We start from the raw sequence: 24,486 nt of genomic DNA on the forward strand, positions 1-24,486 counted from the left end.
GTAACCCCCTCCAGTACAGACCAGGAAGGGGTTGTGACCTGTGTAACGTCATTTGCCTAGCAAGTCAGGGAGCAGAACTTTGCACGTCTTTTCCCCCAGGGCCCTCTGGATCACCTCAGTAGCCAAGGACAAGGGACCCAGAGTGGACTGGAAGGTGGCCTGGGGGTGATGTCTGAGCGCTGGTCCTATTGCTCCTTGAGCTAGGTGCTGGTTACACATGTGTTCAGCTTGTGAGAACGTTCTCCGCACGTTTATGATTTGGGCCCCTTTCTGCAGCACCTCTCTGCTCCAGCTGGGGTTAGGTCGGCAGGCCACAGAGGGGAGGGCAGGGGTGCCAGAACAGCTTGATATTAAATATGCCAAGCTCAGCCCACCTCTGGGCTTCTGGACATTCACTGGAATGCCAGTCGAGGTCCACCCACTCCCAGGGTCAGCACATGCCACCCAGTCCTCAGCCCTCCTGGGGCTCTCCCACATCACCAAACTCTATTCACTTTATTCTAAATACTTAGTTTTCTTTCCTCAAGAAGATGGCAAGTTTTCAAGGATGTGGCAGAATGACACTTGCGACTTCTTTCCACATGGCCTCCCCTAAGAAATAGGGCTTAGCATCCAAGAGACCTAGGTTATAATTATTTTATCCCTTGCTGGCTGTGTGTCTTCGATCGGGTATCTCGACTTCTCTGAGCTTCATTTTTCTGACTTGTCAAGTAGGGCTGATAAGAAGTCCCTAAGCCTTCTTGGGAGGTTAGAAGTGTCTATCCCTGCCTGGTATGTTTCTCGTGGCACTTAGCATAGGGTCAAGCACCAGGTTACTGGGGATCGTCCTAAGAGTGGCCCGGGTTGCCACTCGGGACCTCAACTGTCCCTCTACAAAGCAGGGCAGGGCTTCTGTGCCAAATGGTCTCTTTGGCCCTTGCAGCCTACTCTATGATGGCTGAGACAGGAGCCAGATGGAGTTCCATGGCCTTAGGCAGCCCAAGTTCTAGGCCTGGGTCTACCGAAGGGGCTACTAGGCCCAAAGAGATGGAAGCTCTGTGGGCCTGTCCTCTGCCTGTATGCACCAAGGGGCTGGGCTGGCTGAACTCCCAGGGCCCTTCCAGTGTGGACATTCCAAAACCCTGCGAAAGAAGATGAGTAGCGGCCAGTTCTGGGTGGGGCCCATCATCTCTGCCCTCCAGAGACCCTGGGTGGGGAGGCTGGGAAGGGTCACTGGCAGGGTTCCAGGCCTTGTGTGAGCCTGGAGCGCAGCCACCAGAGGACCAGCGAGCAGGCAGCAGGAACGGAAGGCTGTGGGCTGGAGGGAATAAAACATGTGGGTAGGAAACACAATGAGATTCCCTTTGGCTCTGAGCCCTCCCCAGCATGCGGGCTGCACGCAGACCTGAGCCACGGACGCATGCAGGACAGAGCGGGGAGCCGTCCCCTCCCAGGCTGAGCAGGCAGGAAGCCAGCTCCAGCTCCCAGACTCCAGCCAGCCTGGCAGCTGAATGGGCAGAGAGGCCACTGTCCCTCCTGGTTCTAAGGATGGACACATTAGAGAAAGGGAAGGGTTATTAGCTGAGCTCTGGCAGGGACCCTACACGGCTCAGCCTCTCCGACCCTGCTGTCCACCCTGGAAAGAATCGTCATGATCCATCATGCCTATTCCATAGATGTGGTTCCTAAGGCCAGAAGAAGCTGTGGCTCGACTGTGGAGCCCCAGGCTGGTGAGACTTCAAAGCCAATGCTCTGAGGCCCACTTCGGGGGCGCGGGAGAGGTTCCTGCATGGCTGAGTCTTTGGGAATCTGTAATGTCTCAGGCCAGCTGATCTCTCTGAGCCCTCCCACCCCAGACCCTCAGGCCCAGCCAGCATCATCAAGAGGCAAGAGGGCCGAGGGGCTCTCGGTGACACAAGGGGATGGGGTGTAGGGCGTGAGGGGCTAGGAGGCCTCTACTCCTGCTGCCCTACATGCCTACAGACTGTTCCAGCAGCCTGAGATGACTGTAGCCTCTGCCTTTCCACCCCCACAGCCCAAGGCCCACTGCGACGGCACAAGAAACGCACGCACTCAAGGTGCCCACTCTGGGCCCACCTGGGTCTCCTCCACTCAGAGGCCAGGCTCTCCAGAAGCCTAGACAAGCCGTGTTAGCAGCTCAGCCTGCTGGGCTGCCCCCAGGGACCTGCTGGGGTGCTGAAGCTGCCCAGGCCAACCCGTCCCCTCTTGTTAGAGCCCTCCTACCTCTCCAGGCTCGTCCAAGATTGACATCCATCCCTTCTTGAAGTTGAGCAGATCGGGCTGTGGGAAGATGAGGAGGCAGGTGATTTAGGCCTGGTGGAGAGCCAACCAGGACTGCACCCATCCTGCCCCCGAGTCCTGTGAGACTGGGTTTCTGGGGAGCCAGGAGAGGGGGGCTGAGGGCCCAGGTAACCCCCAAATGAAGGCAGCCTCCCCAGCCACTGAGGCAGCCTTGGCCCCTTTCCCCAACAATCTCTGAGAGCCAAGAGGGTAGGCAGGGTGACTGGCACATCCACCATAGATGTCCAGGCTCCCCTCCCACCAGCCTACCTCCTCACCGAAGAGTGGGAGAGAGGGGCCAGAAGGGCTCTGTCTATAGAGATCCCAGAGAGCTCTGAGAACAGCTTGAACCAGCAGGGCTGAGCAAACTGTCCCGTTCCTCTCACTGACGAGGCCAGGAGGCCCACCAGGAAAACGCCCTAATGCCCCCGCTCATCCCCCACTCACTGATCCTCCTGTGTTCCAACCAGCCCTGCCCTTTCCTTGCTTCCTGGAGACCCTGAAAGATGGAGCCAGGCCCAGGCTGGGGTCAGAGATCCTCTGGTGCCCTCCAGATCTCTGGAAGGGCCAGGAAGATGGGACCTCAGTCCTGGCAAGCCCTACCTGCCGGGTGCTGCTCAGTGGGGCGCGGGCCCGGGGTCTGGGGGCTCCCAGCTGCAGCATGTTCCACAGAGTTCTGTGAGCTAGGTACCACACACCACCACCCCTCCCCGGGCCTAGATGAAGCAGCTACTCATCTGGGCATTTTCTCTGGCCATGCCCATCTGGTGGGCTCCAGTCCCCAGACCCTCCCAGCCCACGGGCAGACTTCTCTCTCGTCTAAGTCCTGGTCCCCTCAGCACAGTGTCAGCTTCTGCCCACTGGCAGGGAGGAGAGCGGGGCGGGCCGGGCTGCGGGCAGGGAGGAGGCTGCCACCTGTTGCCATGGCCCTGAGCCCACCTATCAGCGCCGCATCACAGCCTCACCAGGCCAAGGTGTCTGGTTGCGTGGAAGGAGCCTGCGGCATGGCTCAGTGGGGCGGGCAGCAGAGACAGCAGCTGGAGACCGGAGCCACCAGAGTTGGCCACCTCCCCTGACCTGCCTTCCTCCCCATTCTCCTCTTCCGCAGGTGGGGGCAGTGGCCTAATAGGGGCTTGGGCCAGCAGCCTGGACATCCAGAGCCATCCAGGGCCCAGGCTGTGGGGCCAGAGCCCCTGGATCTCAGCAGGCCAGCAGCCCCACCCCTGCATGGAGGCCCCTCCCTGCATACCTGTCTGAGGGAGGGGACCCAGGCTCTGCTCAGAGCTGGGAAACCCTGGGGCTGTTTCCGCTGTCTCTCTCCATTCGTCCTTACCCTGCTCCCCACAAGTGCCAGAGGCTGCTTAGGGTGGTCCCAAGCTAAGACTGAAGACTGGCAGCTACGCCTGGGGCCACCAAATCACCTGGGTGACCTCCATTCAGACAGGGACCTCCAGTGACCCCAAGGCCAGGCACAATGTGACTAGGCCTCAGCAAAAACCTGCTAAATAAATATTACCCTCCTTTACCTTCCTGGTCTAAATTCCTGTGCTTTGGGGGCCGTCTCCACCCCCACCCCCTGGCCCTGAGAAGCCAGGCTATCCAGGATGGCCCACAGAGCTGGCATTGCTGTGCTGGTCCGGCGGAAAGCTCCTGGGAAGGTACGAGTGGACAACCCAGCCCACCAAACTGGGCCAGGGCTGGGAGATCAGCTATAGGCTTCCAGGGGTGAGCAAGGGCTCCCCAACTAGAATGAAAGGCTGGGACCCCAAGGGCTGCCTGGAAAGCAGAGGGTGGGGTGGAGGTAGTGCGGCGGGGGAGGACATCACATCCCCTCCCTGAGCCCTGGCTGCCTAATGTGGCAAATGATGGGGGGATGGGTTCTGCCCTCCCCCAAGCTTGGTGAGAGGGCTGAACGAGCTATACATGGAGAAGCTCAGTGACCCTCTGGAAGCTGGTACAAACATGCTGCACGCCATGTCGGGTGCTAGATGGCACACTGACCTTAGGGGGAGGAGGCTGCCAATGTGAGATTTTAAATCCGCTGACAGGGAAGGTCCTGCAGTAACCTGGGAACCCCTGTTCAGGGTCAAAAGGTCTGCTAGCTTAAACCTCTCATGCTGTACCTTCCCACATGGCCTCTAGGGCCCAGCCACCCTTCCTCCACCTGAGGAAGCTCACCTGCCCTTTGTCCCTCCAGGAGTACTGACCAGCTCTCTCCTCCTTTTGGTCACGGCCACGGCCACAGGTCAGCACTGCCTCCCACCTGCCTAGACCACTGACACAGCCCCCTCTAAGCACATGCTTGGCAGGTGGACCCCTCAAAAAGGCCTAATGTCACAAGTCTGCTTCAAACCTCCAGGGATGGCTCCAGGGGGCTTTAAAACAAGGTCCAGCTGCCTGACGGCACAAAAGCCTCAGCTCAGCCTTCCAGCCTGGCCTCCCCCTTGCATAGGGAACCCCATTTTTATATCATCACCACATATGCTCTCTGATCCTCAACACATCAGGACTCCAGGCCCTCCACACCAGCCCATGTCCTCTGCTTAAATACTAGGCTTCCTCCTCCACCGGGGACCAGGCAAACCCCTAACTCGTGCCTGAAGACCCAGCTTAATTGCCACCTCCGAGGCCCCTTTCCCGGTACACGCCACACCCCAGCCAGCCACCTTCCCACAGCCTCTGGGGCATTTGTGATGATCGTGAAGCCATTCACTTATCCCTCACAGGCTAGAGTAAAAGCAACTCACTGTTAGGGACATGTGCTGTTCACCCTCCAGGACCAAGGGGCTAAGGGAATGTTTGTTGAAAAACTTTTTTTTTTTTTTTTAAAGCACCAGGCACTGTTTTAACCCAGGAAATCAGCTGCGAAGGGGAGATGTGGCCCCTGCCCTGGTGGAACTCAGGGAACAGACAGACAGTAAACAAGTGGACAGGTATATAATTTGATGCCAGGCAGTGGCTAGGGCAGGAGGTTCCAAGGGCAGGGCTACACCGGGCTAAGGCTAAAGGGGGTAGAGCAGATCTGGACTCCAGGCCCAGCTTCCCGAAGCCTTTAAACATTTACCCATTCACAGCAGCTTTACCACTTGTTCCCTCCAGATATGAGCTCAGGGCTGGAGTCAGGAGACAGGAAAAGGGTGTGAAGAAGACACAGGAGGGGGCCGCCTGGGTGGCTCAGTCGGTTAAGCAACTGCCTTCGGCTCAGGTCATGATCCTGGAGTCCCGGGATCGAGTCCCGCATCGGGCTCCCTGCTCGCCAGGGAGTCTGCTTCTCCCTCTGACCCTCCTCCCTCTCCTGCTCTCTGTCTCTCATTCTCTCGCTCTCAAATAAATAAAATCTTTAAAAAAAAAAAAAAAAGAAGACACAGGAAGGACACCAGGCTGGGGCAGGCTCAGGCATGAAGGCAGCCACAGTGAACCCAGCAAACACTGTCAGTGGTGATCATGAGCCTCCTCTCTGCTCCAAAACCTTTCTTGGCTCCCCAGTGCCCCCGACCAAAGTCCAAACTGCTCCTCCCGGCCCTCCTTTCCAGGCCCTCTTTCTAGCTTCTCACCCTTCCCCAAACATGACCAGGGTGTGTGTATCTACACTGTTCCTTCCCACTAGTCCACTTCCACCTGACCAAGTCCTCCAATAAGAGGAGGGTGTCTTCCTTTGGAAGCCCCCAGCCACCACAGGGATATGCTGTCCCTCCTGCAAATGCCCCCACAGGCTGCTTGCAGCAGCCTTACCCTTGTTCACCATGCGCTTCCTCAAGAGAGGCAACAGTGTACGTTTCTTATCTCGCCCCAGAGAGAAAGCTGGGGCAGATCTTGCTACAAATACTGGCTCAGCCAGGGCCCAGCTATGTCACCTGGGGCACGTTACTTCCCCTCTCTACACCTCAGTGTTCTCATCTGTTAGATGGGAAGTTATAATCAACCTTAAAGGATCAACTCTGGTAATGTGAAAGCGCCCAGTTCAGGATCTGGCAGGCACCCAGTAGGCAATGCAACCACCCTCCCCGGGGCCTGGGGGCCCGGGAGCATGGGGTGGGTAGCCAGGACACTGACTCAGCTCCTCCCCTCACATCCCTCTCCGCTCACTGACCAAAGGGAGGCTGCTGACGACAGGAAGAGCCAGCAGGGAGGTGGCAGGATGTGCGGAGGCCGAGGAAGTCCAAGCAGCGGCCAGGTCATCACACTCACAGAGGCAGGGACCCTTCGGGCCAACCCCCAGCAGCCCAGCCCACTTCTTGTCAGGGTCTCCACGGCTGTGCGCGTGCGCAGACACACCCTGCTCAACTCCATCACCCCACCCGCCTAGGCTGTCAGAGCCTCCCTAAGGCGCCAGCCAGAAACCCAAAGCAGCCCCGCCCCTCCCTTCCAGAACATCATGGTCAAGGGGCCAGACTGACCTGGAAAGAGGCTACTCCTTCCTTTACGCTCAGGGTAACCTAGGGCAACTCACCACCACCCCTTCCCCAGGCCTCAGTTTATCCAGCTGTGAAATGGGAATAATGGTGAACTCGGCTGTGGAGCCCAATATGATCATTAAGGCACAGGTATTGATGTGACTTGGGCAGTGTTCATTCCCAAGAGAAAGACAAATCTCTGCCATCGTGTCCCCCACCTCACTCGTGGGCTTGCCCACCCAAGGCCTCAGCGCCGCTGCGAAGCGGGAAGCCCGACAGAACACGGCATCGCTCCGCTTCAGAAATCCCAGGACGGGCTCCCGGACAGGGTGCGACGGGACGGCCCCTTCTCACCCACACAACCTCGGGCTAGCGCCCACGCGGGTAGGCAGCCCTCCCAGGACTGGCTCTGGGCGACCCATTCGAGCCGGGGAGCGCCTCTCCAGCCCCAGGCGACACCCCAGACCAGGCCCATCCCCGTTCCTCCCACTGCCCGGAGCCCTGGGAGTCCCTACGGGTCCAGCAGTTTGGCAATCAGGTCAGGTCTTCACCAAGGGGGCTGGAGGAGAGGTGGGAAAGGGCCATCCGAAATCGTCCGTGACTGGTCCCACAGAAGTTGCGGAGGGGCGGGAGGGAAGGGGCTGACCAGGACAGGGAGTTCTCATTTCCTCGGGGTCGCTCTGGCTCCCGGCCCGGGAAGGTGAGGAGGAGGCTGGGGGAAGTTGAGGCAGGATGGCCGGCCTGCGCCTCTGGGGTCGCCCCGTCTTCCGGCCGAGACCTCCTCTCGCCGCCGGGAAGTGAAGGGGGTGCCCAGGAGGGGAGCGGCTCGGCTCTGGCTCGGGCCGTCGCTCTCCTCCCGGCCTGGGGCGCAGAGGGGCTGCCCCGGGCGGGGGGCACTCACCGTCATGGCGGCGCCCCGGGGCGGCGGGAGCAGGAGGCAGGAAGGTGGAAAGGGCTCTCGGACCGGGCTCAGCAGCGCGGGAATCCCGCCGCCGCCGCCGCCCCTCTCGGCCGCCCGCCGCCGCTCCTCCGGCCCTTCCCTTCCCCGGCGCTGCCCCGGCCCCTTCCATCCGCCCATAAAACTTTTTTTTTTTTTCAAACTTCCTGGGAGGACCCGGGAGGGCCAATGGGCGGCGGGGAAGCCGGGACAAACAGCGGCGGGGGCCGCGGGCGGACCAATGGGAGCGCGGGCCGGGCCGGGGGCGGGGCCTGCCGCGACGGGACGGGCGCGCGAGGGCGGGCGGGGCGGGCGGATGGGGGCGGAGGGAATCGAGGGTCGGGCTTCGGCCGCCGGCGCGCTGGGAGGAAGGAAGGACCCAGCGTGCAGGTGACTCGGTCGGGCCCCGGCGCGGGAGTGTAGGGCGGGGGCGGCCGGGTGTGGCACCTAGTCGCCCTGCTATGGCTCCCGCGAGCCGCCGGACGGAGCGGGGAGTCCACTAAGGGCTCGGCGCGTCGGTTGACCGAGACGTGGGCAGTGCGCCCAGTACTAACAGTTCAGCGGGTCCCACTCGCCGAGCCCCGCTCGTTACCTGTGTAACCTAATTTCGGCCTCACCACAGACCTGACGGGGAGGTGTCCCTGTCCCCATTTTACTAATGAGAAAACAGGCTCAGAGAGGTGAGTCGACTTGCCCAAGGTCACAGTAAGAAGGGACGGGATTCCGAGCACGTAATCTAAGCCCAAAGCGAGTTCTGGAATGGTAGGGCATTCCCCAAATGGCTCCTGCTCACAAGCCGGTCTTTCTCGGCTTAAGAACCCCATTTTGGGATCTTGGGTGTTTCTCACATTCCCAGCACTTGGCAGGTTGTAAGAGGCCTTTTGCCTGCAGCTCATCTGAGCCTCGCAGCAGAGGAGGGACTTTGGTGGAGTGTGTTGAAAATGCAGTGGTAGCTTGTGTGGCATTGTGATTCAAACCCTGTGTTACCTTAAGCACGGTACTCAACCTCTCTGGGCCTCAACTTCACCCTCTGTAAAAGAGGATAATGCTCTTATCTCCTGATGTTCCTGTAAGGATTAAGTGTTAATTTAAGTAAAGCACCTAGAACCCCTTTATCCCTAGTTAGCTAGCACGGGGGCGGGGGGGGGGGGGGCAGGGGAGCTTGGAATAATTGCCATTTCAATTTTCTGACAGCTCAGTTTTGGAGTTCAAAAATTATTGCTGTCATAACTATAATTACTCTCCCCATTTCACAGATAAAGAAACAAAGGCCCAGGGAGCTGAAGTTCTTTCCCACATTTCCCACTGGGTGCCTCTCCTCTACCCTAAGGAATGAGTCCAAGAACCAGCCTATCTTCCTTTAGACCTGGCCTTCCTGCTTTCACGTGCTGTTTTCCCACTCTACCCCTGTACCTCACTCAGGCATTTGGCCCTTGGTAGAGTGAATGAACAGAAGACCTCACCAGCCACCAGGGCTCTGGCCCAGTGGCCCCTGGCAGCACCAACCTCCTTGCTGCTTTCCTGGCCTCTGGGACTCCTCTTGTAGTACCCTCAACCCAGCGATCAGATCACTCCCCTGCTCAAAGTTCAACACCTCCCCAGTGCTAGTAGATCAGCTCTGCATTCTTGTGCCAGGCAGTCAGCGTCCATCATAATCAGACCCCTGCCTGTTGTCTTCCATCATTATACACACACATTTTACATGCTCGGGATACAGAACATGGAGCCACCGGGAATTCTCAGAGTAAGCAAGGTCCTTTGTACCTCAGATGGGACTGTACATTGCATTCCCTGCCAGGTCTGGAACATTTCTCTTCCTGTCCTCTGTGCCCCAACACACACATACACTCTCCCTCCCCTCTCTCCAAAATCCCCTTGTTTGCCTGGAAAATGCCTCCTCACCCTCCACGTCTCAGTCCAAAGGAAGCCAGAGTGCCCCCAGCACAGATTTAGAATCTCCTGGTCCAGTGCTCCCTGAATCTATATATTTGGCCACTAAAGGGATGACCACATTGTTCTTACCAGTTACATGTCAGTGTCCTCACCAAACTGAGCTTCCTGTGGGCAGAGACAGAGTGTTTTTGTCTATATCCTGGAGGCCAGCCCAGGGCCTCAGCCCACAGTAGGTCCTCAGTAAACACAGTTCTGATGAATGCATGCACAAACGAAGGAATGACTCCCTTACCACAAACTGTCCTGGTTCGGTCAGAGATGGCACAGACCCAGGGACCCAGGGCCACCAAACTCCGGGGTTATCCATCTCAAACCATTACTCTATTGAGGATAAGATCATGAGGCTCAGAGAGGGTGACGATGGCCCAAAGCCATACATGTTAGTGACAGAGACAGAACTCAAGCTTCCTGGCTCTTGACCTTGGACCGATTTCACTCTCCAACCCAAGAGATGTTTGAAGCTGCTCTAAGTAACTGTCTGGGATGCCCCGCTGGCAGTTCCATCCCGTAGCTCCTGATTTTTCTCCCTCCCAGATGAGAAGACATCTGCCAACTCAGAGCTTCCATGGCCACATCTGTGTAATGGGGAAAATCTGTGGAGATTCTTGGGGCTGGAAGCAGGGCTTAGAGATCAGGATGCTCAGAGGCGGGAGGGCTCTGTAGTCGGCCCAAGCAGGGTTCGAATCTCAGCTCTGCCCCGTGTGTGACCTAGAACAAATGGTTTCTCTCCTCACCAAGCTTCATTTCCTGATCTATAAAATGGACAATATGCACCGTACTTAGTATGCCTGGTGGTGAGGATTAAATGCAATCAGGCATGTCATGCACAGAGCTGGTTATCATCACTCTGGTTATCATCAGCTGCACCACTACTCCTGAGTCCTTCTCCCCATTTCTCTGCCCTTCTCTCCGCCAGGGACTTACCTGCTCCCTCCTACCAGGCCTGCTCCATGTTAGTGACCTTTAGTTAGTGTGATAAGGTAAATCCCGCCCAGGGCTTGAAGGTACCACCCTGCCCAGATAACCATGTTTGTCCGATCACCCTAGTGCCTTAACCCCCAAAAACAGCAGGGAGGAAATCATGAAGTGGCTGGGAAAGTTAGTGTTTGGACGCCACCCACCCCCTACCATCACACCTCTGTGCATCCTGATCTCCCCAAGCTTTCTCTGCAGCCCTGAGAGTCACTATAGACTTTTCCCCATTATACAGATGTAGCCACTGAGGCTTCGGGTGATTAGCTGCAGCCATTCTCTCATCTAGGAATGAGGAAAATCAGCAAGAGGCCAGCTCCTCTAAACCCAAGCTGTGCCACTCGAGCAAGTCAGCCCACCTCCGTGGGCCTCCATCCCCTCATCTGCAAAATGGGTGTACTGTCCCTAACATGCCCAGCCTAGTGCTGCACCCAGGGCCAATGAGAATACAAGAGTCAGCCTGTCACTAAGAGAAGAGAGCCCTTGAACCAGCCAGTGGCCCCTGGAGAGGCCAGGCCCCTTGTCTCTGCTGTGAAGGGGGCAAGAGGGAGCGAGTCACAGCTGCCTCCCCTCCCTGCCCTTGAGGAAACCCTGAACCAGAGGCCTGAGTGTTTACAGCCCTCTCAGGGCAGGGGGTAGGTTACGTAATGCCAGATGTTTGTGAAACTGGCTCAGGCCCAGGTCTGAGACACACTTTGCAATCCCAGAGCCCCCCACAGGCCATCCCACTCTCCCTTCCCCCCCGAAAACCTGGTTCCCCTTGGCCCAGTTGCTGATTGGGAGCTTTCAGCCATGTAGATTATTCAATCCCACCTCACCCCGAAAACTGAAAACAGCCCCAGTCCTGTCCTGGAGGTGGGAAATCCCACTCATTTGCAGAGACCACGGGGCCCTTAGGACTGTGCTTCCATCCTTCCTTTCTCATGTGGGAGCCCCAAGTCCCCCCCTCTCAGCCCCCACTCTCCCTCCTTTGACTAACGCCAACGTCCTTCCTCCCCTCCCCCTCTCTCCCACCCTCATCCCTCCCACCCCGCTGGAGCCAGCCTACCCTTTGCCACCTGAGGACCCCCAGAGACAGCAGGAACGGATTGAACAGCGTGGGACGGTCCCCGGGCATCCGCCATGAGGTCACCAGTCGGCCCTTGAGTGGGCTCCCAGCCTTGCCCTCCGCTGGCCTCTTGTCTGCCTGTCAAATAGGGTCCAGTGTTGGCCCCCAGGTCCCTTTGGTGGGATGGGGGGTCCCTGACTAGTCTCCCCTGCCTATTCTGCCATGCCCACCTCAAAGGCCCATCTTTCTTGTCTCACAGAACTGCCAAGAAAAGAGCTTGTTGGGGCGCCTGGGTGGCTCAGATGGTTAAGCGTCTGCCTTCGGCTCAGGTCATGATCCCAGGGTCCTAGGATCGATCCCCGCATCGGGCTCCTGGCTCAGCGGGCAGCCTGCTTCTCCCTCTCCCTCTGCCTCTCCCCCTGCTCATGCTCTCTCTCTCTCTATCTCTGTGTCTCGAATGAATAAATAAAAAAATCTTAAAAAAAAAAAAAGCGTGTTAACTCATTCACACTACAGGGTGTTTGATTGATAGGGCTCTTGGGGCTCAGCACCTTTGGAGACGTGCACTTCGCCACCCTAAAGTCAAACCACAGGTGGCCAGTAAGGAAGGGTGTGCAGACCCCCGACGTATGTTCAGTCTGCATAGGGTTTTCAGATTATTTTGCGTTAGGTTCCAATGTTAAAGAAACAAGAGATTAACATATAACCGCCGATTTCCAGTTTCTCTTGTAATACCTAAAGATGTGGAAACTCTGGGTCCATCTCCCCCATGGCAACAACCCGTCTGGCACCAAGAGGTCACACAAGTGCTCCCATCTGCCTTCCTCTCCCCCCTTTATGAAAGGAATGAATCACACAGACTTCTGCAGCCACCCCTGGCAGAGCCCCCAAATGTGCCCCCTTTGCAGTCATCCTTGTTGAGGGACAAGCCCCAGCAAAGCAGAGGCATTTCTCCAAAGTCCCCCAGCAGCTTACTGGCAGAGAGGTAGGACAGAGTCCAGGTGTCCCCACTCTTCAGAATCCAGAGATCATCTGGCAGTGGGACATCAGGCATCAAATCACAGGCCCGGGAAGGCTTCGGGGGAAGGACTGCTCCCCACCTTCCCACCACATTCCCCCAGCACAGCCCCGGCCACTGGACCAGGAGCTGCATGCACTCCAATTTACTTCTGGCCTACACCCAGGCATGCAGAAGGTGCTGGCTAAGTGTACGTGAATAAAGGAATGAATGGATGGATGGATGGATGAAGGAACGAGCTAGTGAACCAGTCATCAGCTCTGTCCAATCCAGGTTGCCTGGGGCTGCACTGAGAGGTTTCCATGTTGGTGGAGATTATAGGGGGACCCCTCTATTGCTATTTCTTCTTTGTTCACAAAACTCTGGCCCCAGGAAATATGAAGAAATAACACAGAAAAAAGAGGAAGAGCAAAGTTGCCAGAGCCCCTGTGAGAGTAAGAAGCGCCTTCAGTGACCAGTCCTCTGTCCCCTCCCATGTCACAGACGGGAAGATGGGCCACCAAGCAATGAGAATCCTGCTGCCACTCTGGGAGGCCACGTGGGGAATCAGGACAGAGCCAGGAAGCAACATCCAGGCAGCAGAGGGACTGCGGGAAGGGGGTCCCGAGCCCCAGGTTCTAGTTGGAGGTCAGTCACTGCCTGGCTGCGTGACCTGGGATGACTCGTTTCCTCATCTGCACAGTGAGGGGCAGAATCCGCCCCCCGCCCAGCTCTGATTAGCGGCAGGGCCAGACCGGGGGTTCCAGGCTGCCAGACAGATGCATCCCCCCCTCCCACCACCACCAATCGGCTTCTCAGGCGGAGCACAGCAACAGCGGAACAAGAGCAGGATGAAGAAAGAACAGCCGCAAGCAGCCTGTCTCCTTCTCCCTGCCTCCCGCTGCCGCAGGCTGTCAGCGCTGACCTCACCTCTCTGGAGGCCGAGGGTGATGAGAACAGTCTGTTTGGCAGGTTGTGGGGAGGGGTGGGGCACAGCAATGTGCTCCAGCTGCAGCCAGGCCTCCCAGCAGCCTCACTGGGTCCCACCCCCTGCACACATCTCTCCCGCCCCGGACCCTGGAGACCATCCAGGCTCAGCTGACGGCAGCACCTCCTGGCTCCAGCTCTTGGAATCTCTACTGCTTCTCCCTGCCTGGCCAGCCCTCCAGAACCAGAAGGGCCTTGCCTTCAGACACCATCAGGGTCAAACTGCCATTTGCCCAGAAAAGGGGAGAGTGACTTTCCAGGACGTTCTAGCAAGTTAAAAGCAGAGCCCTGGGCTTCTGACCCCAGGATCGTTTACCTGCCCAGGTCCCCAGGCCCGAAGGTAGCTCTGCTGCCCAGCTCCTCGGGAGCCCCTCCTCTAGAGGCCCTACCATGCACACAGATGACGCCATGGAATAGCCAACCCTGGTCTGGATGACCCTAGAGCTCATCAGAGGACCTCAGCCCACCTCCAGTCTGATTTCCCTTCCCTTCACCTCCCTATGTTCCCACACCCACGACCCAACTACCGAGTCTGCCTGCTTCTGGTCGGTCAGTGAGTCTTGGCCTTTGCTTGGTTCTGACTCCTCAGGCTCCTCTGATTGGAACTGGAGATAAGAAAGAACACAGCTTAGCTCAGGTTATTCCCCAGGTTCCATTCATGTATCTACCTTCTTATCCACCCGTTGATCATTCATCCATCCAACATCCATCTAGCATTCAATATCAATAGATCCATGTATTATCCATCCAACCAACCAATGTCTACCCTACATTATCCACTCACTAACCTATTCAATATCCATTATCCCACTCATACATCCATCCTCTATCCATCCATCCTACATCCATATAGCCTTTCTCAACCCATCCAACATCCATCCATCCAACCATCCATCCATCCATCCATCATTCTACTCATCCTTCCAACATTCATTCACCACCCATCATCCATATTCCACATTTACCCTTCCACACACCATCCATACATATTCTACTCATCCATCCATCAGTTCATCATCCCATCTTTCATCTAAGCAACATCATCTATCCAACACCCATTATCTATTCCACCATCACCCACCTAACTTTCCACCCAACATCTTTTTATCATTTATCATATTTACCTATTTATCTGTCCATCACCCATATTGTCCATCATTCATCCATCATCTACCCACTGACCCACCCATCCTCCATTTGTTTCTTGCATGCATTCAAAGCATTCATGGATTCACTGATCAATCATCCATTGAGCTGAGCTCCTCTTTTGTGTCACGTCCTGGGCCAGGAGCCAGAAATGCAGAGATAAAGTAGGTGCAGCTCCCACCCCCAGGGGGCTCCTCTTTCTTATGGGGGAAATGACAACTTTCTTATGGGGGAAATGACAGAACTATCGAGCCTGGAAGGGAAACATTTCCAACGTAGGGGTAGGGTGAGTATTCAGGGAAGATATCTCAAAACAGGGCACCTGGTCTAAGACTTGAACGATGAACAAGTGTTCGGTGAGTGAAGAGGGAAGGGAAGAGCATCCTAAGCAATGGGAAAGGCACGTGCAAAGGTAGGGAGATGTGCCCGCAGAGCTCTGCAGCCAGCTCCACGGAGTAGAGAGCAAATCTGGGGTGGAAGGAAGGGCAGCGGGAAGCCATGCCAAGGATTTGCATAGAGGGTGACCAACTGGTGCCCCAGCAACCTGGTAAATGCCTCTTCGGTGTCATTCGTGAAATGCCCTTAAGCACCTGGTGCTCCCACCCCTCCCTAGTGGCCATGGCTGACTTCCCAGGGACTCCGGAGCCTCACCAGGGAGCAAGTGCTAGGGAAGACTCTTTCCGGTAGACCAGGCCAGGCAGCAGTGTCCCAGCATCCACTGGGCCATAGCACCCCTCCTCCCTGAGCTGCCAGTGGTCCATATACCTCCCTGACAAATGTGACAGCTTCTTGGGCAGGGGCTCCAAAGTCCCCAATCCCCCTCTGGCCAGGGGGGCAGGACCAAGTTGGTTCATCCCTGCATCTCCGGTGCGTGTGCATTGAATCAATTGGAGAGTAAGTAGATAAAAGCCTCAGGGAAATACAGGGGAAGGGGCTCCCCAGTCGGACCCTGCGCTCAGAGGCTTCACAACATGGCAGTTAAAAGCTGGGGCTTTGGAGTTGAAGCTTTGATCTGATTTCTCACAATTTATGCATGCGTGACCCCCGGCAAATGCCAGACGTGGCTGAGCCTTCTATCAGGCTGAGGCATACGTGGCAAAGGATGTAAGGCACCAGGCTCAGAACCCGGTATAGTGTTGTCCAGGAGGGAGGCGGCATTGGGCTGGACATCAAGGAAGTGAGGGCGTTTGGATGAACGAGCAGGAGCCTCCAAATCACCCCATCGGAGCCTATGAGGGAAGCAGCTGGTCCCATTTTACAGGGCAAGAGAGGCTGGGTGCCCCAAAGTGCATGCTACATTCCCAGTGAGCTGAGGCTAGCTTGCCCCGCTCTGGCCTCCAGGACCCTCCCCAGCCACCAGCTTCAGGTAGATGCTCCGGGCAGCACCAGAGTACCACTGACTCCGTGACCCTGCCCCTGGGGCGAAGGAGGCAGGGAAGGGACCTGGTGAGCTCCTACTCCGTGCCAGGCACTGGGCTTGCCTTGCACGCGGGCCCTCATTTAAATAGCCTGGCTTAGCAGCCCACTCAACCCAATGAGCATTTGTGCAACCTCTTCTCTGTGCCTAAGAGGAGCTGGTAGGGGCCAGAAAGGGCTAAGTGAAGCTGTCCTGACTTTGAGGAACTTCAAATGGGGCAGGGGGGAGGGGACTTGACCACACTGGTTGTGGTCCAAGCCAGGGTCAGTTAGGAACCACCAGAGGCCACAGGAAGAGGACCTGCACAGCCGGGAAGGGGGAGTGCCCTGGGCAGAGCACCTTGCTTGAAGACCCGGGGTGGTCTGCGCTGAGCCGTCCCGCGGGATCCCTCACCCCAGCCCCAGCCCTTACTAGCTGTGTGATCTCAGGTAGCTTAACCTCTCTGTGCCTCAGGTTCCTGATCTGTGAATACACAGTGCCTTTCTCATCAGGTTGCTGTGGAGATTAAAGGAGGAAAATACCCAGAAATACCCAAACCAGGGCTTAGCGGGTAGTAAATGCTGGTCATCAAAAAGTGTGGGTTGTTATCACTGCTGCCCAGTTGGGTGGTTGGGAAAGTGTCGGTCAGGAGGGAGGATTAGGGCTGAGCCTTGGAGGGCGTGCAGGAGCCGAAGGGAGGCCTTTCTAAGGATCCTTGTCTGGGTGGGGCGGCTTTTCAGGCTGTCCCTTGCACGTGAGACAGACTTACCTCCCAGTCTGGCAAGCTGGGACCCTCTGCAGGGCTCCTGCTTCCCAGCGGGCCCAACTCCTCCAGACCAGCCTTAGCTGAGGTCTCTGGTCCACTCGTCACTTTGGTCTTTGGCCACTGGGTGGCGGTGCAGGCAGGGCTGGGCGGCTGGGCGGAGCTCTGGGGCCACTGCCCAGCGCTCTGTCCATTGACCAGGGTGGACTCCTCCCAGCTGTCAGGCTGGCCCTGTCGCTCTAGCTCTGGGGCACCATTTGTGCCTGGGGAACCCACCTCTGGCCCTGAAGCCGGGGCCGGGGTACCCCAGTGTCCAGCTGGGTCCTTGCGGGACAGCTGGGCCTGCAGGAGCTCCAGGAGGCCTTCCCAGTCCAACCTGGGAAGGTGGGAGGTGAGCGTCGACTCCTCCGTGCGGGCCCAGGCCCCCTCTCTGGGCGCCCCAAGAAGGCCCACGAGGTCTCTCCCGTCGAGCTCGCGTTGCCTCTCAGGGCTGTGCAGGTGTGGGCACGTTCCCTCAGCCCCCCAGCCCATGGTGGTGGGTGTCTCAGGCCTCTGGGATTTCAAGAACTCTGTTGGGCCTATCCTGGAGTTCTCTGGGGGGCTCCTAGGCTGGTGAGCACTGGGCAGGTCCTGCAGGCTGCCCCAACCTCTCTGAGCTGACCTGTCGGGGGACTCCCACAACCCATTACTGGGGGGCTCCTGCCAGGCCTCTGCCTGCCCCCTGTGGCCGGTGGGGCCACCCAGCTGCCCCCAGCTCTCCTCGGACTCCCTGAGAGGGCCCCTCCAAGTTCCCTCTGGGGCTTTGGCAACCCCCCGGTGGGGCTCCCCAAGTCCTTGCCAGCCCCCCAGGCCTGGGCCCTCCTGCAGGCTGCCGCACCCTCTCTCCAGATGTCTGTGAGGGCCCTGGGTTCCTGGAGGCTCCTCTGGACTCTGCCACCCCCCCAGAGGCTGTCTTGGGCCCGCCCGGCCACTTTCCAAAGGTCTCTCTGTCCGTCGCTCCCTCTCAGGGGTCCTGGCTGATGTCCTTGGGGGCAGCGAGGACCCCTGGAGCTGCCGGTCCCCTTCAGGCTGCCTCTCGGGGCTCCTGGGATGAGGGGGCTCTGCTTGGCTCCTCTGGGCTGGTTCTGCCTGCTTCGCAAGGGGCTTGGTTACCTGAGGATGAGGTGAGGGGGTGGGTGAGGCTCCAGGACCCTGACTGGGCGGTCTCTCTCTAGGACAGAGATTGGCTTTTGCCAGGCCTGGAGAGAGGCAGGCTGTCTTCACAGCAGCCTGGATGACAACAAGCCACAAAGTACCTAGGGTCCCTGATTTCCCTCCCTGGCGGTGGGGGGCGGGGGTCAGCTCTTCCCTTTCACCCAATCTCCTCACTTTCAGAAAGAGATCTTTAAAACGCTGCTTACTTCCCTGCCGCCCCCCCCCCCCCCCCGCCAAGATATTGATTCCAACCTGCGCTATCAGGTGCCGGAACTTCCACTACCAATACCCCACTCCACTGGGTCGGGCCTTGCTCTCTAAGAGTTTCTTTAAAAATACGAATGGCCACCCTGGAAGACATAGCCCTTAAAGCCGGAATGATGCATCCGGGGCTCTCCCTGAAAGCTTTTCAAGATAGCAGGTGCCTAATGAAGGAGGGTGACAACATGGAAGGGCCATCTACAAAGGACTAATGTGGGGTCCTTCTCAATTTTGCCAAGAACTGCTGGCTCTTTGGGAGAGGGGGAAGCTGGACGCCCATGATTGGGGCTCGGACCCTTTCATAAAGGACCTCCCTTCCCAAGACTGCTGCCTGGCACCTGGGGGAGGGGAGAAGCAGTGGCCCACCTCTCGGGGCTGCAGGGTCCCAGGGCAGACTGGCAGTGCTCACCTCCCTGCTGAGGGCAGGGCTGGACTGTCTTCGGAGAAGTTGGTTCTGACCTTGGCTGGGCCGCTGCGACCGCCCCTCGTCCCGGGCCTGGAAAGCCCCCGGTGCCTCGGACTTCCTATGAGCAAATGCAGCCGCCCCTCTGAGGGCCCTTGGGGCTGTCCCACTCCCAGCATCCCGGTTCCTCTACTCCCGCCCCAATGGGAGGAGATGTGGGAGACTGGGGGGCCCGCCATGAGCTTGTTGAAGGGCCCTAAGTAAGGGATGATCCTCTCAGGTTCTCAGTTTCCCCTTCTGAAAAATGAGGATAGTCAACCACTCTAATCTGTCTACCTCAGGGGGCAATGAAGTGGGAAAAAGGGTAAGCATAGGATGGGGGGCTTAGCCTTGGCCTTGACTGCCTCCTGTCTCACTCAGTACTTCCTGTTTCTGACCACCACCCCACGAGTAGCCCACCACTCACCCCTAGACAAAGGTTAGACTGGACCTTGCGGGAATTAAGATTTATTGAGCACCTACTGTGTACCAGGCACTGGGCACACGTGATCGTAACAGCACACATTTATTGAGCACTTCCTATGTTCCAGGTGCCAAGCACTTGACCATCCCACTTTCTCTCATGCACCCCATGAGGTGGGGAGGGGAGATGCAGAGTTACGTACCCCCATATCCCATTCTTTCTGCCCTTTTCCTGTTGCATGGTGAGTTTGGGATTTCCCAGGCCCATCTTTCCTCCCCCTCGGTAACTAAGAGGGTTCCAGCACTTAGCCTTGAACACTCCAGGCCATCCTAGCTGTCAGTAAAAGAGCTCTGAGCAAGATCAGAAGGAAGAAACATCCTCTACATTTCCAGAAAGGCCAATGTAAACTGTTCACGTAAATGTCACTTCTAAGACACCTGGACTCCAGGTATTGTTGCCACATCCAACAGAGATAACCTGTAAGCTGTAAAAAGTCCCTAGTTCCAGTTCATTGTCTTGCTTAACAATGGGTAGCTGTGGTTGTTAATATTTAACATGACATCTCTGTTGAAAGGTAGCAACCAGACAGAATCTGGGCACACCTCTCCCATCCGTATGTAAGGGCATCAAAACCCAAGACTCAGCAGCTCCACTGGATGTTTATTTCAACAGGTCTGACTTCATCTAAATGGACAAAGGGAGCTGGGTCTCTAATGGCTGGACTGAACTGAGGGAAGCCTGAAAGAGACAACCCGGTGCCAAGCCCCAATGGAGCCAGCCAAAAGGGAAGAGGGATCTCTGCTCACCAGACCTGTGCTTTGCCTTCAGCCTGCCTCTCCCTTGGGAACTACACTGAAACTCCACAGAGGCTTTAGAGAGTAAAAGAATTATGAGTTTGGGCTTTGTTGCTGTTGTCTATGGCTTTTGCCAATGTCATTAGAATCCGACCCATAGAGTGCCTGGGTGGCTCAGTTGGTTAAGCATCTGACTTCGGCTCAGGTCATGATCTTGGGGTCCAGGGATCAAGCCCCGCATCAGGCTCTGCACTCAGTGGGGAGTCTGCTTCTCCCTCTCCCTCTGCCTCTCCCCCTGCTCATGGTCGTTCTCTATCTCAAATAAATAAATAAAATCTTAAAAAAAAAAAACACCAGACCCATAAAGTAAGTCGAGTTTTTGTAGACTCACAGGAAGCCAAAGTTCTCCACCCAAGTTAGTGTTTCTGAGTTTAAGTGCTGCTTGATCATTTTAATCTATCTGAGACGAGGAGGATTAGATCTGAGGCCTCAGGGGGAGTTTTCCCTAGAACCAGGTGTTGGGGGCTCCACATAGTGAAAGCTCCAAATGACTAGGTTGGGGAGGATAACAGAGAAAACTACTCCTGGCTCCTGGCTCCTAGGCATCTAGAGGGGGAAGAATGAAGCTATCAAGCCAAAACGCCTAATGCTTTAATGGGATAGCCCTTTAAGAGAAATTTTCCAGGCTCAGTTAGACAATGCTTGGACAGAGTAGATGCTCAATAAATACATGTTGAATGAATATATGGAAGAAAATAAAAGCATGGCCCTCTAGCCACCCACTCGTAACTTTCAGTCTGTCCCTTACAGATATTTAAATAGTTTTAAAATTTCATCTTTAGACGACAAATGTTTTTCTATTTGGAAAAAGTGCCATACAAGAGAAAATAACTTACGTACTCAGTAGAGTTATAAAGTCTTGATTAATAGTAAATAGTCTACTTCACCAAAATGTAGACTTTAAATATATACAATTTTTTGTCTATCAATTATACTGCAATAAAGCTTTAAAAAGGTAAACAACTTCAAAGAGAGTAAAATAAAATGAATAGAAGTATCTATGGAAAAATAATTAAACGGTTAACAAGAGTATAAGCATATTCCTGACTTCTATTATAAACCTTTTCTCTCTCTCTAAGTTATCACCATAAGGAAGAAAAGAAAAAGAAGAAAATATAACTCTGGTATAAAGACCTTTAGTGTCCCTGCTGAATTATCAGATAAAATCAAAGGTATGCAAACTGATACTGGACCAAAAATAGTAATCATAAAAAAGGCCAAAGACAAGGGGGTTTTTAGGGCAGTTAAATACTCTGCATGATAGCACAACGGTGGATACGTGCCATTATATGTTTGTCCAAACCCACAGAACGTACAATCAGAAGGGAGCCCTGTTGTAAACTATGGACGGTGGGTAATAATGCCATGTCAATGTAGGTTCACGGTTTGTAACAAATGCTCCACTCTGGTGGGGGCTGTTGTAGTGGGGGTAGAATGTGTGTGTAGGGCGGCTGAGTGGGAAATCTCTGTACTTTCCGTTCAATTTTGCTATGAACCTAAAACTGCCCTAGAAAAATTAAAATGTGTGTTTTTTGTTTGTTTAAAGACCAAAGATAGAATTACAATAATGATGGAGACCCCAGGGGTTGTCACCTGGGTAGTAAATTGATAAAACTTACCGGAGAAGGAAATCTGAAGAGTAAGAGATAAGGTTTCTCAAGTAGATTCAAATCTAAGAGAAAATACTGCCCCAAGGAAAACAAGGAAGAATTCTGGAATGCAAAATACTACCTGCTCCCGGGGTGATGGAAAGTTTCTCAAATTAGGTTGTGGGTGGCTATACAACTCTATCTTAGTAAATACACTGTAATGTATTGAATTATACATTGTAAGTTTTGAGACTTCCAGACCTACTTTTTTGGGTTCTTTTAACCTTAACTAATGGTATTCCAGCCCGGTCCTTGAAAACTCTGGGGCTGGAACTGCTGGAGAAAGAAATCTCAGCCAGATCGGGAGGAAATGTTTTCCCTCCCCGAGCTGTGCCAAAGCAGACGCTCTGGGTCATAAACTACCTGTGCGGCCCTGCTGACCAAAGAGACTTGCGGGATACTTGGACTGGACTTCCGGCATTGTTGCCATGTCCGAGGACAGTGACATTTAACTTCTACAAAATTTGTAATTCTATGAGTTCTCTTATTTAAAATATGTGGCTTTGGCCATTCATTTTAAACTGACATCTCTTTTCTGAAATTCAAGGGGACCCATGAGTTTTCTTGGTTAAAGTAGAAGAGAAAAAAAAAAAAAGAATTTGAAAAAAATTTTTAAAAAGCAGAAAAGAATCATAGGTACTTTCTTTTCCCTCAGGTAAGAAGGAAAAAATAAATAAATAAACCTGTGATTCTGGATCAAAGAAAGGGTTTGAGAGTTTAACCTTATTTAATGTACTAACATTCTCCCCATTTTACAGATGAGGAAACTGAGGCTCAGGGAGGTTAAATCACTTTAGCAGGTCACACAGTCTGGGGAGTGGGTTTGACCCAGGATTTGAACCCAGCCCGCCTGACCCTGGCCTTTGCTCTTAACCATTAGGCTACACACAGTATCGCTCGGTTGTCCAAAAAAACCTCCTAAAGGGCGCCTGGGTGGCTCAGTTGGTTAAGCGGTTGCCTTCGGCTCAGGTCATGATCCCGGAGTCCCGGGATCGAGTCCCGCATCGGGCTCCCTGCTTGGCCGGGAGTCTGCTTCTCCCTCTAACCCTACCCCCTCTTGCGCTCTCTCTCTCACTCTCTCTCTCTAATAAATAAATTTTAAAAATCTTTAAAAAAAAACAAAACCCTCCTAAAATGTGGAAACAGAGATGAAGTGACTCGCCCAAGGTCACACAGCCAGTCAGTGGCAGGGTGGGGGTCTGAACCCTTTCTATCTGCCAACCTAAGCCTGTGAACCTTCCACCTGTCCTGCTGCCGAGCCTCCTCCCCAGCCCACCTAGCTGGCCCCGCCCTGAGCTCACCTGCGCTCTTGCCCGAAGAGGCGCTCCACCTCCGCGCGGCCAGGGCTGCGGGTGCGGCCCCCGTTGCTGCACTGGGGCCCTGGCTCCCTCTGGGCCAGCCTCCTGGGCGGGGGCAGGTCAGCCAGCACGGTGTACTCCTCCCTCTCCAAGTTGTGCCTGGTCTCCCCAGGGGCTGCTGAGCCCCGGGAGCCCCCCGAGCTGCCTGGCGGAGGTGAGGGTGCCAGGAGCGCTAGGTCACTGGGGGGGTGGCGGGGTGGGGAGGAGGCTCTAGGTGCATCCCGGTGCCCGATGCACACTTGGGGGGGCAGCATTGGGGAGCCATACCGAGAGTCAGTGGAGGGGGCCAGGCTCTCCATACTAGTCCCTGGGGGATCCTGAAAGAAGAGGGAGGGCTCAGGGGCCTGGCGTGGTGGGGACGAGAAGGAGGGTGCATCTCGGTGCCCAATGCACACGGGGGGTGGGCATGTGGGGTGCTCGTGCAGAGAGTCCGTGGAGGGGACAAGGCTCTCAGTGCTGGCCCTGGGAAGATCCTGGAATAACAGGGATGGCTCTGGGGGCTGGCGCGGCGGGGAGGAGGCCCTGGGTGCATCACGGTACCCAATACACACAGGTGGGGGGAACTGAGGAGGGTCATGCTGGGGGGACTGAGTCTCAGCATCTGATGTGTCTGGGAGGAAGGGGAAGGGGTCAAACTGGGTGTGGCGGGGGGGTGAAGAAGCCCGGGGGGCATCCCGGTGTCCAATGCACACGGCTGGAGGTATATAGGGGGGGTTGTGGTGGGGCGATTCACCCTCAGGTGCATGGGGGTCTGGGAAGAAGGGGAAGGGGTCATGTTGCAAATAGCGAGGAGGTGAGGAAGCTCGAGGGGCATCCCGATGCCCAATACACACAGAACATGGAGGCTGGGAGGGCTCAGAAGAGGTCTGGGGTGCCCCGCAGGTAGCAGGGTACAGAGGTGAAGAAGTCCGGGAGGCACTGTGGGGGCCGGGGTTATGGGAGGAGGAAGCGGCCGGAGATGGTGAGTTGTGTCGAGTAGATCCGGAGGAGGAGAGAGGTGGGTCGCGCAGAGTTGGCCTAGTAGGAGATGAGGTCTGAGGAGGCCTGTCCCCTTGGGTTGGCCGAAGGGCAATGGAGGCCCAGGGAACCTCACTTTGCTTGGAGCGAGATGGGGAAGAGGTTCGGGGGCCTTCAGTCTGGGTTGGGCGGAGAGGAAAGGAGGCCCAGGGAATATCTTTGTTAGTACGATGGGGAGAAGAATTCCTGGGATTGTCCCGTTGTGTGCAGCATCGAGGGGAGGAAGTTCTAGGGTTGTCCCGTAGAGAGGAAGACTGTGGATTGTCTCGTTGAGTATAAGAGGTTCTAGGGTTATTCCATTGCATACAAGAGGTTTTAGGGTTGTCCCGTTGGGTAGGAGAGGTTCTGGGGATGTTCTGTTGAATACAAGAAGCTCTGGGATTGTCCCGTTGGGTGGTTCTGTTGGGAGAGGGG

General features: G+C 55.8%; 1 protein-coding gene across 2 annotated transcripts in view; it reads right to left on the minus strand.

Annotated features, from left to right (window-relative positions):
• TRIOBP (TRIO and F-actin binding protein) overlaps positions 1-24,486 on the minus strand; it is a 52,615-nt gene that overhangs the window by 15,598 nt on the left and 12,531 nt on the right. The window contains exons 5-11 of one of the 2 annotated variants that reach the window (XM_034987550.1): positions 22,999-24,486; positions 18,738-18,852; positions 17,614-18,025; positions 16,880-17,583; positions 14,096-14,173; positions 11,585-11,722; positions 2,224-2,280 (exon numbers count right to left, since the gene is read on the minus strand). The exon at positions 22,999-24,486 is cut by the window's right edge and continues 619 nt beyond it. In XM_034987550.1, the coding sequence (XP_034843441.1) occupies positions 2,224-2,280; positions 11,585-11,722; positions 14,096-14,173; positions 16,880-17,583; positions 17,614-18,025; positions 18,738-18,852; positions 22,999-24,486 (2,992 nt within the window). Of the gene's footprint in view, positions 1-2,223; positions 2,281-7,575; positions 7,753-11,584; positions 11,723-14,095; positions 14,174-16,879; positions 17,584-17,613; positions 18,026-18,737; positions 18,853-22,998 lie in introns of those variants that run through there. The other variant, XM_034987549.1, reaches the window with a different exon arrangement.

Source organism: Mirounga leonina, unplaced genomic scaffold (genome assembly GCF_011800145.1).
Source record: "Mirounga leonina isolate KUSES-001 unplaced genomic scaffold, KU_Mleo_1.0 Mir_418, whole genome shotgun sequence".
NCBI lineage: Eukaryota > Metazoa > Chordata > Mammalia > Carnivora > Phocidae > Mirounga > Mirounga leonina.